Source organism: Lates calcarifer, linkage group LG13 (genome assembly GCF_001640805.2).
Source record: "Lates calcarifer isolate ASB-BC8 linkage group LG13, TLL_Latcal_v3, whole genome shotgun sequence".
NCBI classification, from domain to species: Eukaryota; Metazoa; Chordata; class Actinopteri; family Centropomidae; genus Lates; species Lates calcarifer.
Window position 1 is genome coordinate 8,161,047 of NC_066845.1, and position 16,066 is coordinate 8,177,112.

General features: G+C 41.1%; 2 protein-coding genes across 2 annotated transcripts; both read right to left on the bottom strand.

Annotated features, from left to right (window-relative positions):
• Positions 1-1,465: 1,465 nt before the first annotated feature.
• On the bottom strand, positions 1,466-10,334 carry fem1c (fem-1 homolog c). Its single transcript, XM_018669089.2, has 6 exons — positions 8,971-10,334; positions 5,580-5,749; positions 5,262-5,450; positions 4,293-4,804; positions 3,771-3,947; positions 1,466-3,514 (listed from the first exon to the last, which is right to left on the bottom strand). The coding sequence occupies exons 1-6, from the start codon at positions 9,512-9,514 to the stop codon at positions 3,250-3,252; spliced, it is 1,857 nt and encodes a 618-aa protein (XP_018524605.1). The 5' UTR covers positions 9,515-10,334; the 3' UTR covers positions 1,466-3,249.
• A 393-nt stretch (positions 10,335-10,727) lies between these two features.
• Positions 10,728-15,487, bottom strand: tmed7 (transmembrane p24 trafficking protein 7). The gene is made up of 4 exons (XM_018669088.2): positions 15,363-15,487; positions 14,851-15,057; positions 13,645-13,890; positions 10,728-13,015 (listed from the first exon to the last, which is right to left on the bottom strand). Exons 2-4 carry the CDS (start codon positions 15,007-15,009, stop codon positions 12,779-12,781), a joined length of 642 nt encoding a protein of 213 aa, XP_018524604.1. The 5' UTR covers positions 15,010-15,057; positions 15,363-15,487; the 3' UTR covers positions 10,728-12,778.
• Positions 15,488-16,066: the final 579 nt, after the last annotated feature.

Consider the following 16,066-nt stretch of genomic DNA (forward strand, 5'->3'; position numbering starts at 1 on the left):
AAGTAGCTGATTAGACATTTCACTCACAACCAAAAGTGTGAAGATCATGGTGGAACTAGAAGAAAAGTTGGGGTATCACTGGTGGCACCCCATGAGGGTCAGAGGCATTAGGGTTCATCCTCTGGACATCACAGATTTTTATACCAAGTTTTATGGCAATCCAACTGTTGTCCAAACATCAGGGGTTCACCAAAGTCAGTATGGTTCATCCTCTGGGCACCATGGATATTTGTACATAATTTCATTACAATCCATCAAATAGTTGGTGGACAGACAGACTGACAGACCAACCAACAGCGGTGTAGTAAGACCAACCATGCTGTTGGAATAGCTAAGAGCCAACCTGTTAGTCGATTTCTAAATATTTGCAGACTTGCCTACACTGTCTGGGACTCCCAGCACAGAGACAATTTATTCCCTCTGAAAAGGTAAATCTTTAAAAATAGGTCACAGATACACTGATTTACTTTTAAAAAAAGCTAAATGATTACACATACAATGCTAGGCACTGTTGTTTTAGCAAAGGTTACATTTACTGGAGTAAGTTCTTAAAACTACATGTTTGTGGTTATGAAGGAACATGTCACCAAGAGCAATAGTGTAACTTGTTGATGTGTTTTGTTTTTATGACAACAATAGAGCTCTATGGCACAAGGGAATCAGCCACTGTATATCAGGCTTTAGATACAGACAATATTTGTGAGTAGGTTCAATGTTGTTTTGTTTTTGTTGAAAAAGAGAATATTACGGAATGGAATCACTACCCTTATCAAGGAATTATTTTATCTTTACTGTGTGTGGTGCCAGTTTTAACGGAAGCATATTCATTGTGTATCAGCTACTGTACCAGACACAAACAGTTCATGTGATTTCTGTGCTTGACAACAGAGCTGGGATCTGCTTTTAATTTCTTGTAATATGGCCAAAATTTGATTAGTTCCAATGACTGAATGGGTAAACAATATCAATTCATCTCTCATCAAGGCAAAACAGTCCAAGTTCTCTGCAGAGTGCCCAGTCAACCACTATTGTTTTTATTGCTTTAAGCAACAAGCGTTGAACAAACAAGCCATAAAACAGCAGGTTTTTATTTGGGACAGTTCTCGGAAGCGACTGGATGCACAACATGAGTAAGCCCTCCTGCAATGTCAAAGGTTTCTCTGGAGAAATTCCAGTCCAGAGGGGTCCTCGGTGCACCCGCTCCCAGTTCAAGTATCTGGAATGAGTCCACTGCTCAGTGACTGTGCAATAAAAGTAGCAGGAGCATGGAGAGAAGCAGCAAAACCAACTGGTTGAAAGTTAACTTGTGGTAGTAATTGTAGGTTTCACTCTATTTCATCCTAATTAGGCCATGAGAAAATGAAATGTGACACCTACATAGTAATGAGACATAATACAAAATTCCCATCAATGATACCCCTACAAATAGACAGAATGAGAAAAAAAGAGACATTTAGACAAGGAGACAAGTGCAACATGGGTTTTATTGTCAAACTGGTTATTAAGACATGAACTTGATTAATGCCATATCAAATCTTAAACTCCGCTGTAGTAAAGTGCAGATTCAAATCAAGTTGCCCTGTGAGTCCTCATACATTTACTATGTCTGGTTTTGAACTGTCAGGTTAAATAGACTGCAATATGAAATCCTACAAATTATGAAAAGCCCTTTTTTCAACCCACACATCTAAAGCTAATGTGCAAACAAGATAACTCACAAAGCTTTACTAAGCTGTACGTTGACACATCCTCCCACTCATCTGTGTCTTCAGTTCTCATACAATTGGACGACAGTTGTACAAAATGAGCAGAACTATCCTAGCTCTAGTCTAGTTTGGAGTCTAGGAGTTCTTGTGAAAGGTTTTCTGCAGTGACTGGTTGGTCGATATGCTGCTGCTGCACATGCACAGTGGGGCCAATGTCGGTAACCTACCTGGACTTTTCTTTTTGATCAAGACTATTAAAGAACGATGGCATTTAAAGGTCGGCCATGTATGAATGTTAAAGAGGTCACTTCTGCATTCAAGCCTGCACACTCCAGCGGTCGTCGACAGTTAGTTTGGCCGCTGTGGTTTCTAGTGGCAGTCATGTGCATTATGGAATTTCCATGAGTGCCACTTCACCAAACTCTTGTCCTCAATAATTTGTGTAAGCTCAAAAAACACTCTGCATATAAGAAACACATCGTGTGGCACTCACAATCACTCTTTCACACATACAGACATACACACTCACTCAAATTCACTCACGCTTTCAATCAGTTCAATGGTTTTGTACCCCCCCACCCCCCCTTTTCTTTGAGTGAAATAGGGGGGATACTGAAGGAAACGGCAGCAATGAGGTAAACACAAAAACTCATGAGAGATATTGCACAGACAAGTGCCGGCACAGAATACAACAGTCTCTCTTTCCAACAGCCTAGCCTGTGCATAGGAAGAATAAAGCACTTATGGTGTTCACACACATTAAACCCTTCTCGTAAAGCTTTGTTATACACTGAAGTGGGAACGACAAATGAGTCTAGAATCCACACCACTTGGCAGATATCCAGATTTGCATGACAATAACTAAATGTATTGTAAAAGTACAAAAAAATTAATCTAATGATGACTGAGGAAGGGTCCATGACTGTTGGCAACAGTGATGGGACAAACAAAAAAAAAAAAAAATAACCTGAAGTCCCAGCATATGTAGAAACGCCTCAGTCCTTGCTTTGAGAAGAGAGAAGCAGGCAAAGCTGAGGCTGAGTTGGAGCCAGCATGGAGAAAAATCTCTCAAGTTTCATTCAATAAATAGCATTGTGGAATATGCAAAAAATCCATGTTTTCTAAAGCAAAAATAAGTAAACCCTTTGCTCAGTTCATCCAGAGATACATCTGTGTTTGTCCATGTTGCAATCCACTCCTAATACATCCCCACAGATCAGGCTGTGACCAGTCAGAGCTGTGGCTCCATGAAAGAGCAAACAGAGGAAGAAAATGGTCACTCATTCCTCCATTTACTCCAATCATTACTCACAACATCTTGGTTGAATGAGGACATTTTTGTGCACATAGATCACCAAGTTCATACTCTCCACATAGTTTGAATTTGCAAACCTAACCCACAGAATTGTGTCTCTCAGTTCCTCCAACACCTTGTGGGTCAGGCGTTGAACCATAAATGCTTCACTCCGTCCACGCCACTCGATGTAACCGCACCCCCCTTCTTCTTTTCATCCGTCCATTCTCCTCTGCTCGTTCATGATCATTATCTGTGCAGCAAGACGAAGGCCTCTAGTTTCTCTGGGATGTTTCCCCGGTAGTCGAGGCCGTGCTTGACAATGGCCCTGGCAGCTAGGCACTGCAGCGTGGTGTGGTTTATGGGCTGGATCACATTCCTGGCCAGCTCCTTCTCGTCCAGGAGGTCGCAGGCCGTTTGCTGGAAGGCGTTGGTGCTGTCAAAGTGAGTCCCGCAGGAAATCAGCAGGTTCATGATGTCAGGGTGACCATTGGATGCAGCTATGTGGAGGGGGCTGGAGAGGAATACAAAATAGATGCTCATACTGCACAACATATAGGACATCATAGACTGGTCTGACATTTTCTTTATAGCATGCTTCCTTTATTTTCATTTAACTTCTCAGTATGAAGACAAGAGAAATCAATGATTCTTTGTCCTCTTTCTACTACGTTGTTTCTTTATTATTTACAGATAAAGACTAACCCAGATAATGAAAGGAACAGAGGAGGTGAATCGTGAGCAGGATAAAAAAAACTAAATCAACACACCTGTTGTCGTCTTCATCTCGGCTGTTAACATCGGCCCCACACTCCAGGAGGATGGAAGCAACTGTGAGGGAGGGGAACTTGCAGACAGGATAGCGGCCCACACAGGTGGTGTTGCGGTCGACTGCCAGGTGTAGTGGACTGTAGCCGTTCTTGCCGCACGGCTGAAGCTTCAGGAACCTGAAGATGTGGAAAGAAACTTTTCAGTCAAAAATGGCAACAAGGTGACAACTGACCACATATATTATGGTAGCAGCACTTTGTAAGTACAGGGCAATTTTCCAACTGACAATGAGGACAGATTATGAAACAGTCAGCTTTATGTACATAATTCACTGACAAATTCACAAACGTTTGTTTAGTTCAGCCGACACCCTCTTATGTGAGCTGGTACTTCAACTGTGAGACCTGGACTGGTACAAATTGACATTACCAAAGCAAATACCAAATATCATTGTCACAGAAAATTCTTCAACCTCAAAACTTCCACTTTTGCCGATATAAGTACTTAAAACAGAAACACACCTATAGATGGTTTCCTTCTTGAAGTGGTCCTGCTCTGTAGTACATGGCACCTTCTCTAAAAGACAAATGAGGTGCAAGATGATTGACAGGGCCTTGCTGAGCTGAGCAGGGTCAGGAGGCATCGGTCCATTTTGTTTGACTGCCCGCTCAATCTCCAGCACGCTCTTGGAAAGGATCCCCATCAAGTCCTCAAATGACACCGATGTCCCCAGGAGCCCCTTGGCCCGGTCCTGTAGCATGAAGGAGAAGAGCTCAGCGAACGACAGCAGGCTGGAGGCTGTCATAGGGCTGAGAGGGTCCAGGTTGCTCTGCTGCATGTCCAGTGCATACTTCCACAGATTGATGCAGCGCTCAAAGTTCCCAGAGTCAGCATAGACGGCACCTCGGTAACGGATGTAGTAAGACGTGTCTGGATGTTGTGGGCCGAGGATTCTCTCACGGATCAGCAAAGCCTGCATGCGCATCTCATCCGGGTCAGAAATCAGCCCGTCCAGCTCTTCTCCGTTTGTTACCTAGGAAGACGATTAACGGGTGGAAATGTTTTGAGAGATCTTCCATGTACATGCAATGAAGTCAGATTTTTCAGAAGCTAAAAACACAAATATATGAACAGGTACTTCCTTAGTAAGTGCTCTGTGTGTCATGCTCAGTTTTCATCTGTCAGTTTTTCCCATCTCTTTAGTGTCTGAAAACCATTTTGCAAAGCAAACATGGTCCTAAATGCCTGGTTTTCTTTGTTCAATCCTCTCACAGCAAACACACAAATTTGCAGCCTGTGTCTGCAATATTAAAGAGTGTGACCTCCAAGGTTTTTCCTGCACAGTTAATTTAATAGCAGTCTCCTCGCTAAAGTCTGTACTTCCTTTACCAAAATCTGACTATGTCAGCAATAATAAAACCTATTTCAAGAGCATTAAAATACAGTGCGGAACCACTTCAGGATTGTGCAAGATGAAAAGATGGACTCACCTCCCTGGCGTAGTCATATGCCATGATCAGCTGCTTGGGCTCTGGTTTATGGACAATGTTGTTACTGTCCGTGTACCTGAGGTCCATGGCTCTCTTCCAGTATTTTAAAGCTCCAAGCAGATCTCTCTTTTTGTCCACAAACGTGGCTCCCAAGAGCTCCAGGGCATCGATGCGTTCCATGTGGCTCGTCTGCAGAGGAGAGAACATTTTTTTATTTTTATATTTCCCCAAGAGAAATATTCAGTAGATTCAAAACATGATAGCCACAGCCTCACACACATCTACACAGGCAGACTATAAATAAATGGAAAGCCTGACCTGCTGGTGCGTTGTTAGGTAGTCTACAATGTTAGTGTGGCCTGTGACGCTGGCAGAAAGAAGAGGTGTCATGCCGTAGCCGTCCTGCTCCATGGAAGCTCCATATTGAAGCAACATCCGCATTATCTCCAAGCTGCCTGACTCTGCACAGTCATGAAGTGCTGTGTTGCCTGTAAACAGAGAGAACGCACATCTTAGGAATAAAAAAAAAAAAAAGAAAAAAAAAAAGGCACAGATTATGTTATTTGTATTACATGAGAACACAAACACCACACAGATGCTTAGCTGGAATTCTGGGAGAAGTTTATTAATATAATGCTATGTCTATTTTAAATATAGTTTATGATCAGATTTACTTTGTCTTAACTCTTGACAATTTTTGGCAATCTCTCTGCTACAGGTGTAGCCAGCATAAGCAAGCAAAGAAAACTCTGAAAGACCTGCAGATAAATGTAATCATCTTTTTATCCATGCTGCCAGTGAAAGAGGTAGTTGTGGACTGCGGTTATACAGGAAAACCCCCAGCTGAGCCACAGCACTTTTCTGACAAAGCAGAAATGTAGGGTTTTTTTTTAGATGTACTGGAAGGATTTTTCACACTGTTCAAAGTGAAAACTTGTCAGTGTAATTAGAGATAGATAGTGTTTAGAGTTTTTTGAATTAACCGAAGTTTCTTAATTGTTTCTAATCAGAGCTGCAGACAGAGTTATACAAAGGCTACAAGTGCAACTATTCATCCTGCACACTGCTCTTTCAATTTGAACATATTCAAAATGCAGATCAGCAGATACCAGGATTGTTGTGGTTGCTGCCCGTGAACCAGTTTCCTGTTGTGTCCATTTCCACCCCATGATTAGCTATTCAGGTAAGACACACCATGGTCACAGTATATGCTTGTAATTCCCGACACCACTCTCATTTTAGGGAGAAAATCACAGGTCATGCTGCCTCTAGTTTAACTTCATGACTAAACCTAGTGAATAGAAGCTTTCCAGTGGGAGAAGTTAGCTGAACTGAGTCCGATGTCATTTTTATTCTTCAATTCAAATACAGTGACTAAGATTAACTGCAAACACTATATTTCTGTAATAGGGTTCCTTTCTCATTGAGTGTTAAAGCAACAAGACCTTGCACATCCACACAAAGCAGTGCTAACACTTGTAGTAAATGGTTTAATGAATAGCAGCTGAAGGGCATAATGGGACTGTAATGTATGGGTAATATCATTTCTGAAAGCAAAAGTCTAGAGTAAATTCCTTCCCATCCTTGTCCTGCCAACCTCTCTTTCAAACAGGCCACCCAACCGTGGAAGTCAGGGTCAATGATCTACAAAAATACTGTAAAAGTTTCTACCGCTGGTTCTTCCTTGAGTTAAACATGGGAGGACTGTGTTCTAAGAGAGCACTGATTGACTCCATCAAGTTAAAATAAAATAACAAAAGCACACAAGTAAATGCCTTCATGTCAATACATAATAACACTAAATGTCCATCTTTGTGCAGCTCTCTTTTTATTTTAACACTTTTGTGTAATGCTGCTTTGCCTTTGCTCTTCTCTTTTCACTGTAGTCGGGTGGCTAATCCATATTCAGGCAGACGAGACCAAACAGGGTAAGTCAAAGATTATTTTTACTCTTCAATCTCTGCCAAAACTAACACTGATAGGATTCTTTTTTCATCCAAGCCAACTGTCGACAAAGAAAACTTTGGGGGCAGTAGAGCTGTAGATTTTCCTCTTCTATTAAAAAGATGGACAGGGCAAGATGGGACTGACAACACTGCCAAAAATTTGTTTAACATTGGTGTCATGGCTTTTGATGGCTAAATGTTTTCAAATGCATATGTTACAGCCCATTTTTAAGTATTTTTAAAAAAAAATATTAAATACCACATGCTTCAAAGGAATACATTATTTCATCACCATGTTGCCATATATTGCCATGATGCCTCTTCCTCAACCCCAGAAGCCACCAGACTTGACAACTTTCCTGAGGAAGAAATGTTAAACATTCATAGCTTTGTGAGGTGTGGGAAACGTACTGAGCTTTGTTTGTCTGGATGATAGCTTGTCTTATAAAACTGAAAAAGTTAATCCAGGAACTTTAAAATCCTCTCCAAAGACAGGGATTAGTCTCAATACTCATTATGGGGCTCCAAACAGAATTAAGGCTACCTTGAGCTCAAGAGAGGAGGGCACCTTACTAGTATGTGGAAGGAATTTAATAAACTGACAAGTGTTGGTTCATCTGGGGAGGAAGAGAGTTGACTCCAGCTTTTTTAAGATGTTCCATCAGCTGTTATTGTAAAGTCCAGACTTCCTTCATCAAAACAATGTCCATTGTTTTTGGTAATGTGCCACTTCAGTAACTGTAACCAATATTACACAGCTACTCCTTCCTGTTGGTTCAGCTGTTATGGGAAAATAGATTCATGAATTTCATCGCACATGATGCTGTCAAGTTTACTTGCAGACACATGCTTTGGTTGGTGTACAATAGAGCACTTACCACCTGCTCTCCTACTGGTCAGGAGAACTGAGTGTCTTGACTTTAGTGTTTTGGTTGTGAATGACCTGACGGCAGGTTCAGCAGAAAAAGCAAGGACGGGTTACAACAGTACGGTCCTGACCGATGGAGGTGAGTATGCAAATGTGTGCAAACCAATACAAATGTCAGCTAGCAAGTCTGACAGAGTCGAGCATGACAATTAATGGAAAAGTCGCATATACAGCCATATTTTTAGAGTAACTTGGAACACGTGATGCATACAGATGATCAGAGGAGAAAGGGACTAAGGTGCAAGGATATTTTGATCATTTTTTCCTGCCCTGAAAACTGGTCATTTTTGAAATCCACTACAACGAACATTATTGGAGGCAAAACCTCGATAGACACTGTTTTGCATGTACCTATGAACTACCATCTAAAGAGAAAATGTGATCTTTCAGACACACCCACAGACACGTCCAAGTTGACAGACAGCCTCACATCTTTCCATTGTCTAACCATAAGCTCACATCATTCTGTTGAGTCATCTCAGACAGAAACATGCAAAAGACTGACTTATTATCTCATACTGTGGTTCCCTATTGGTTAAAGCCAAGTGTACATTTAGATATACGTAATCACCCGTGATGTATGAGGTTATTAAGGGATACTTTTTAGTTTACAATATAATCTTCATTTATTCTTTTATTTTCCCTAAATATACTTATCCTTCAATCATTTGTCTCAATGTACTGTGAAATAAAAAAAACCTTATCAAACCAAAATGTACAAATCTACAGAATCAATCAGATAATCTTATGTCACAGTCAGAGATTAAATGAATGAAGGAGGCCACTGGGTGCCATTTGGTAGTTGCTCATAGCTGTGGGTGTGCTACCCACTCACCTTTTACGCTTTTCCTGTTGACATCTGCACCTTTCTCCAGCAGGTACTGCGCAATCTCCTTGTGCCCCTTGTAGCAGGAAATCATGAGACACGTGTGGCCGTGTCTGTTGGCCACCTCTAGGTCAGCTTTGTGCTCCACCAGGTATTTCACAATGTCCAGGTGACCGTCAAAGCAGGCTGCCCTCAGGGGTGTTGAGTTGGTCAGGGTCGTGCTGTTGACAGACGCTCCGTGGCCCAGCAGGGACTGGACCACCTTCAAGTGACCCGCCGCTGAGGCGGCCCACAGAGGGGGTGCTCCCTCGATGGTCTCTCCGTCAAAGTTCACCGATCCACCGACCTCAACAGGAGCGCTGCAGCACTCCAGCAGATACTCTACCAGGTCCAGGTGGCCGTACCGGGCGGCCATCAGGAGCGGCGTGGCCCCGTTCGTTTTCTCGCCCATCAACTTGGTCACCTCGTGCCCATCTTTGTTCTCTAACAGTTTTTGAAGCAGCCGGAGCTTACCGTCCCTGGCTGCGTTAAATACTGCGGTCTTTAAATCCATTTCTGAGAGTCTGTTTCACTGATAAGTAAAAAGGTAACAACGTCCGTGAAACAATCGGTGGACGATAACTCGAGGTGTAACGTTGCTGTGGACAGGTGGAGCTCGGGACCCTTTGTTTACAACAAGCTCCGACTTTCTAGCTAACGGTGGCGTTTTGGTTAAAGCCCACTGTAATTTGCGACTTTCTAAAGTTCAGTTTTTGAAAACTGACATCACCCAGTTGTTGTGTGAATCTTTAACTCTAAAAATAACTCAGGCGTTTGAGGCGACCCTTGGTCCAGTAATACATTTGTCGCCGAGCTAGCAAGGTGGCTAGTCAACTTCCTTGATCGATTAAGCTAACCGACTAGCTCCGCTTAGCTGAACCACTTTACACCTCTTTATTGATCGTTCGGCCGATACTCATCCACTGACGTTTCTTCCTGTCCAAGAAGCTCTCCTCCATTACATATGCTTCCTGTGCTTGTCATTGTTCCACAGCATACTCCTGAGACGTTACTTAAATTCGCTTCCCGAGGGCCGAAATGTAGAAATCCACCCCCACCCGTGACGCCGTGCTGCTGCTAGCTTAGCCTGGGAAAACTACGTTCAGTCTCCCGTTCAGGGGGATATCCCCGATATCCAGGCCGTTTTTCTTTCACACACACACGTTGAAAGACAGACGACAGACGTTACCCCCGAAAACAGCGAATAACAGTCGTCCATGTAGCCACTCAGCGAGCTGGCACGACAATAATCTCAGCGAAGGGGAAGGTAAATAGGGAAGGCTATCCACCCACGGCTCGACCGGATGATCACGACTCAGTTACTGTCAAATCGCAAACGCAACGCAGTCTTTTTTCTCGGCCACAGCAGATGATTGACACGTGAACAGCCAATCACAGAGCTGGCACATTGTTACGTAGCCAATTAAAAAACAACAAAAACAGATAAGAGGTCCTGTTCAGGTTCACCTGAGACTTTTCTTTGTAGAAAATTAACCACAATGGAAAGAGAAACCAACGTAAAAAGAAAGCTTAAATATATTGCCTCTGTACCAACCGGATTGAGACCTATTTTGAAATAAGGTACTGCTACAAAGCTGACCGTGATGGCCTTGGTTATATCACTCCCTACAGGTTAAAGGGAAGAAGAGCATGACCAGAGGATGTTTCCAGACCTGCTTCACTAAGAACAGTGTTGAGTAAAGATGATTAAATAAATGCATACCCCAACATTTTAACAGAAATTTTATTCAGCCATCCCAATAACTTAACAAGTTCCCAGAATGCCTCAGAGCTGAATTTGTGTCCAAAAATCACACAAAAAGGTGCACAAACTTAAAGGGAAATGCCAACACTGCACCACCTACAAAAACACTTACAATGAATATACAGTTACAGGGGAAACGCATAACAGAGGAAATGAAGCCAAACCAGAAATGATGAATTGAAAAAAAAAATCGTCATAACATTTTTGTTATTGTTTTTCATCAGTTTAAGCAGAGTCTCTGAGATCAAGTTACATAGCTCAACAAGACTGAACGTCTTAAGTCAAAAAAGCATTCAGGTTTTGGTATCTTTTAGTGGGTTAGGTATAAAAGCCTGCCAGCTATATTTACAACAAAATTCTCACATTACAACAGTGATATCTTCTACCTTTGCCAGGAGATGATGGGATCTCATTTACATTCATTGATGTTGTGTACTATGAAGATACTATAGCTGAACTTGGCTACATTTAAATCATGTTTCAGCCATGCCTGTGTCTATGCGCTAAATCAGTGTAGTAGCAGTGTAACAGAGAGAGAAAGAATGACACCACCAGGCTGAACTGTTTGCAACTACCATATTGTAGTGCTTCCTGCAGGCTTAAATGTTTAATGAAAATCTTCAGAAACTTGGAAATTGCATGTTCAGAATTTTGCCAATTGAAACAGATGGTGAAAAATTGACAAATAATAGTGGAAAATGTAAGAACCAGTCATGTTACACACAGACATTACATTTACTATGTCTAAATCTTTCATTCTGTTTCTTTAGGTAATTAACTGAGTAGTCAGTGGTGGGATATAATTTCAAATTATAACTACAACTCAAAGTTACTAGAATTATATTTTGCAAAACATGAACTTTACATCAGTACTGTATAAAACCAAGAGGACAATATAAGCCCACAAGATAAATAAGTTGTTGCACTTTAAACAGCAAAGGCAGAACTAGATATAACATTGTGAGGGAAACAGTGAAAGACAAAGATTTTATAACAGTTGGTGCAGATAAAACTGTTGGCATTGCCACAGAACACACAAAATGTGTTGTTTTCAAACACAAGAATAATTTCATGTTTTTTTGTCCCCCACACTGAGTCACATAGATGTAATAAAGAAGTTCGCACCTGTAATTTTAACATTTTCAGGCGATAATTCACCTGTCAAACTGAAGCATTACTTTAACCTGATGTGTTCAATTTTTTTAAACAATTGGGTCTGCAATCACTAAAGGGAGATCATCAATCATTCCACCAAAATACAAACTTCTTTTCAACTGCTTCAAGCTAATATTAAAGGATGGCTTACTCTCTGTACAGAATACTCCTTTCAAATAACTCATCTAAAATGACAAAGCTGATAAAAGCAAACACAATATCTAGGTTTTCTCACAAAATATAGTGAGGTTTAATAACAGAGAAAAAATGAGACAGATTTTTTCCTAACCAAATGCAATCCTTGTCTGGCTAGTGTGGTTTTAGAGACCCAGTGCGCTATAGATAAGGAAAGAATCCACAGCACCCTTCCATTATGAGACATTTAGTTATAACTTCCACTCCCTTGGTTATTTCAGTGCATGGTTTGGGCTGAAAAATGGAAAGGATGACAGAGAGAGGGTATGAAGTGATGGGGGCAAAAAAAGCACACAAATAAAATGAGAACACATTTAGAAATTCTTTCAAATATCCAAAATACATAAAGTTTGTTTTACCCATAAGACCAGCTGCTTGAACCACCTAAAATACAGGTAGTCACAAGCAACACAATCAAGCCTTTCTTCAGGTTTTTTCTTTAACCCATCAAAAACATTTTAAACACATAACCTTTTTGCTCATGACTCATTTACATAAAGTTTCTAAGAACAGCAGTGCTGAATGCAAATGACATGTCAGATTGTATGACCTGGCAGTTTGATATGCTTCAATCTCAGATCTGCTATTTTAACTCACTCTATGCACACGAGTCCAGGCAAAGATAAAGAAAGTGATTAATCAGATCCCAGAGGTCAGAGATTGTTATGATCCAACACGTGTTGTAGTGGTCTTCTTGTCAGAGAAAAAGCTTCTCAGCAGGACCACCTGGCTGATGCTGACCACCAGAAGGATAATGGCCTCTCCAATGGACCAGAACGCAACACGGGTGTTGAGGTCCTCTGCCCGACTGCGTCCCTGAGCCTCACGGAGGCGGAAATGTGTCTGGTAGTCGATGACTGACTTCAGGGCCTCATGGATGGACACGCAGGCTGATTCCATCTGGTTATGATTGAAAAATGGAGGTCAAGACTAAGAAATTTAGACTGTGGCTAGAAATGAATTACTGACAAATTACCTACAAGACAATTTTAGAGAACCCCCCACATTAACAGTGATAAAATCTGTAACTACAGGTAATAAACTATTGACAGATGTGGACTTGACATTACACTGTGGGCGCTGAATAAAATCATGTCCATCCTGGTCAAAACTCTGGCTGCTTGTGTAGACAGTGACAGAAGATTACTAATTAGTGCTAAACACACAAGACAGGTTTTTCAGTCACTACAGCAGATAAAACCTGCAGCTAAATCTAGGTGGAGCTATGCTGAGAATTGCCAGGGGTCACAAAACAACATGGACCAATAGAAACTGCAAAACAACATGGACCAATAGAAACTGCAAAGATGCACATTGCAGTGTTGATTTCACTGCACCTGTTGGGACAGGAGTGAGATAGGTATGGAAAACTGTATCATCTCATGTCTGGAAAATGAGCCTGTAGTTACTCCATTAGGCAAAACAAAGTTGGGCTTATGTCAGTGTTGCGTAGAGTATTACATTTCCTTCCTCACACAAAAACATACAAACACATCGGTGAGCATGTCTACACACACAACCAAACTAACCTGGGTGAGAGCAGTGACTCTGTTCTCATTGGGGAAGAGTGGAGGATCATCGCCGACCTGGAAGTCAAAATAAACCGTCTTGTGTGTGAAGGTGGAGAACTCATTACTGAAGCAGAACTTGTAGGTGCCATTCTTGGATGCTGTGAAGGTAAAGCTGTCATATTGCTTCTTCATCTCCTTGTAGAGTGTGGTGCCGTCTGGGTCCTCCAAACGACAGTCAACGTCATAATGGCCACCAGTTACCACCTGGGAAACCGTAAGGGCAGAAGGACCATTTACTCAGTAACATAACGACACATATTTTTACATGATACACTACATGTTATTTACTCCGTCTAAATATTAACAAAATTCATATCATGACTGCTGCATCTAAATAAGTGAAATGTGAAAATATTTCACAAGAGAGCAACTTTTTCAACAAATTATTAAAACTATGTGTTTTTGAGGATGGAACATCTCAATCTGTGGTGGATTTTGATCATATTTGGACATGGAAACTGTAGATGGTAATGTATCAATACATTTATGTCACAATACAATTTATGAAGAGATTATAAATAATTTAAGAATTAAGTATCACTCAGCTGCAATAGTGAAGGACAAGACAGAGGCCTGTGGTAGTCTACTCCTATCTAGGTTCAAAAAAGACAAATCTAATGAAACCTAAAAGCTTTGTTGGGCATTTTGAGCTTGGTACAGAAAGTAAAATAGGGGGAAATTGTACAACTATGCTGTAAGGATATCTTTAGCAAAGCAATGAAGACAAACCAGCACTATCACAGATTTATACAAAAATATATATAAAGTCATATGGTTTGTATTATGGTAAAATAAATATTTTTAACCTGGTTACTGGGACAACAATTAGATCTAGATGGTGTTATCTACAGAGACAGAAATGTTACTACAAAGCCTAACTGTTTGAGACAACAACAGTTTATGCTTTGAGCATCTGGATACCTGCTGCATAATGTAGTAGTAGTATTATATGTAACCGATGTACTTATTAATGTAGTGTAGAGTGACCATCAATAAATGCAGTGGGGAAAGCAGACAAAAATTTGTGTAAAAGATATAAAGCTGTTTCTTGTCTTGGAGTGTTAAACTTACTTCCCCAAGATGACAGCCTGGACTCTATTCAACTCTGAAAATTAACATTACACATTAGGGCGATTAGCAAGGCCGAAAAGAGGACCCACGCACCTGAAACTCCAGTGTACATTTAGTACCGATGATAATGTCCTCGTAGAAACACTGCTTGGCGTTGTCTGGCAGCTCAAAAGTTAGCTCGGAGCCTAGCACCCACCCACAGAGCAGCTGGGCCCACAGCACCTGCAGCAGCACCCGAAAGGATCCGTACATGCCGAAAACTGAGAGCCAACAGCTTCAAAGTAAAAAACCTGAGCGGACCTGCCGAAATAAACATGAACAGACATGACGCTAAAATCAACACCGAGGATGGTTAAAAGACAAAGATGGTGACAAAGAAAACCCGGACATTGATATTAGCGACAAGTTGATAGCTTAAAGCTAACTAGCTAGCTGGCTACCCTTTATATTTCAGAGACAAAAAGTCACTTGGGATTTGTAAAATTTTTGTATAGCTAGTGTATTAGTATGTTGTGGGCACATTTGTGGTCAAAGAAGTTAAAGTAAATTCAAACATTAACATTTCTTAATTCATTATTTTGTCTCAGTCAGCATTAGCTACTCACCTCAAAATGCTCACCCGGATGCGACTAATTCTAAGTAACGTATCATAAACGTGAAACGACATTGGCTGTCATCTGTAAAAACCCGCCCCCTCTTCTCTCTCTCATTGGTTAAACAAAGAAGAGGAGGCGCGCTAATGAAATCACGTGGGCCACGTCCACATAGTTAGGAAGCGTTTAGTTCCTTTTTCAACACACTCCAACGTGGCTGATAGAGTTACTGTTTAGTACTGCCCCTGAAAATTGTGCTGTGTTGGGCAGTTTATACTTACGATACGCTTACGCAAGACGGCTGGTAAATTGGAAATTTGAATTCACAAAATACAAACAGTTGTGACAGTAGCAGAGGTCCAGAATCATGATCTTCATCATGCATTACATTGTCCTCTGTTATGACACAATTTCTTCTTGGACTTAGGGCATCCATATAAAGGCATGTGCTTCTAAGAACTGACAGTTCCATTTTATGTGCCATTTCATATTATGAGTCCTGTGAAATGCTTGTGGCTGTGGGAAAGAGGGTTTTGTCTTCACCAATTTCATATATTTTAATGAAATATGTGTGTAAGACAATGATCATAATGATCATAGTGGCATATCTCAAAAATCTGGCCCTTGTACATATGCAGCCTTAGCTGGCCCTCCTTCCCCTTTTAATACATCCAACTGAATACAACAGAATCAACAAGTTGGGGAAGTATTTTCTT

Excerpts from the sequence above, each read along its gene's own strand:
- fem1c (XM_018669089.2), bottom strand. The coding sequence starts at position 9,514 with ATGGATTTAAAGACCGCAGTATTTAACGCAGCCAGGGACGGTAAGCTC. Across the intron at positions 5,750-8,970 it reads CAACAGGAAAAGCGTAAAAG|GCAACACAGCACTTCATGAC; the intron begins GTGAGTGGGTAG and ends CTCTGTTTACAG. Across the intron at positions 5,451-5,579 it reads ACCTAACAACGCACCAGCAG|ACGAGCCACATGGAACGCAT; the intron begins GTCAGGCTTTCC and ends TCTCCTCTGCAG.
- tmed7 (XM_018669088.2), bottom strand. The coding sequence starts at position 15,009 with ATGTACGGATCCTTTCGGGTGCTGCTGCAGGTGCTGTGGGCCCAGCTG. Across the intron at positions 13,891-14,850 it reads AATGTACACTGGAGTTTCAG|GTGGTAACTGGTGGCCATTA; the intron begins GTGCGTGGGTCC and ends ACGGTTTCCCAG. Across the intron at positions 13,016-13,644 it reads GAGTCACTGCTCTCACCCAG|ATGGAATCAGCCTGCGTGTC; the intron begins GTTAGTTTGGTT and ends AATCATAACCAG.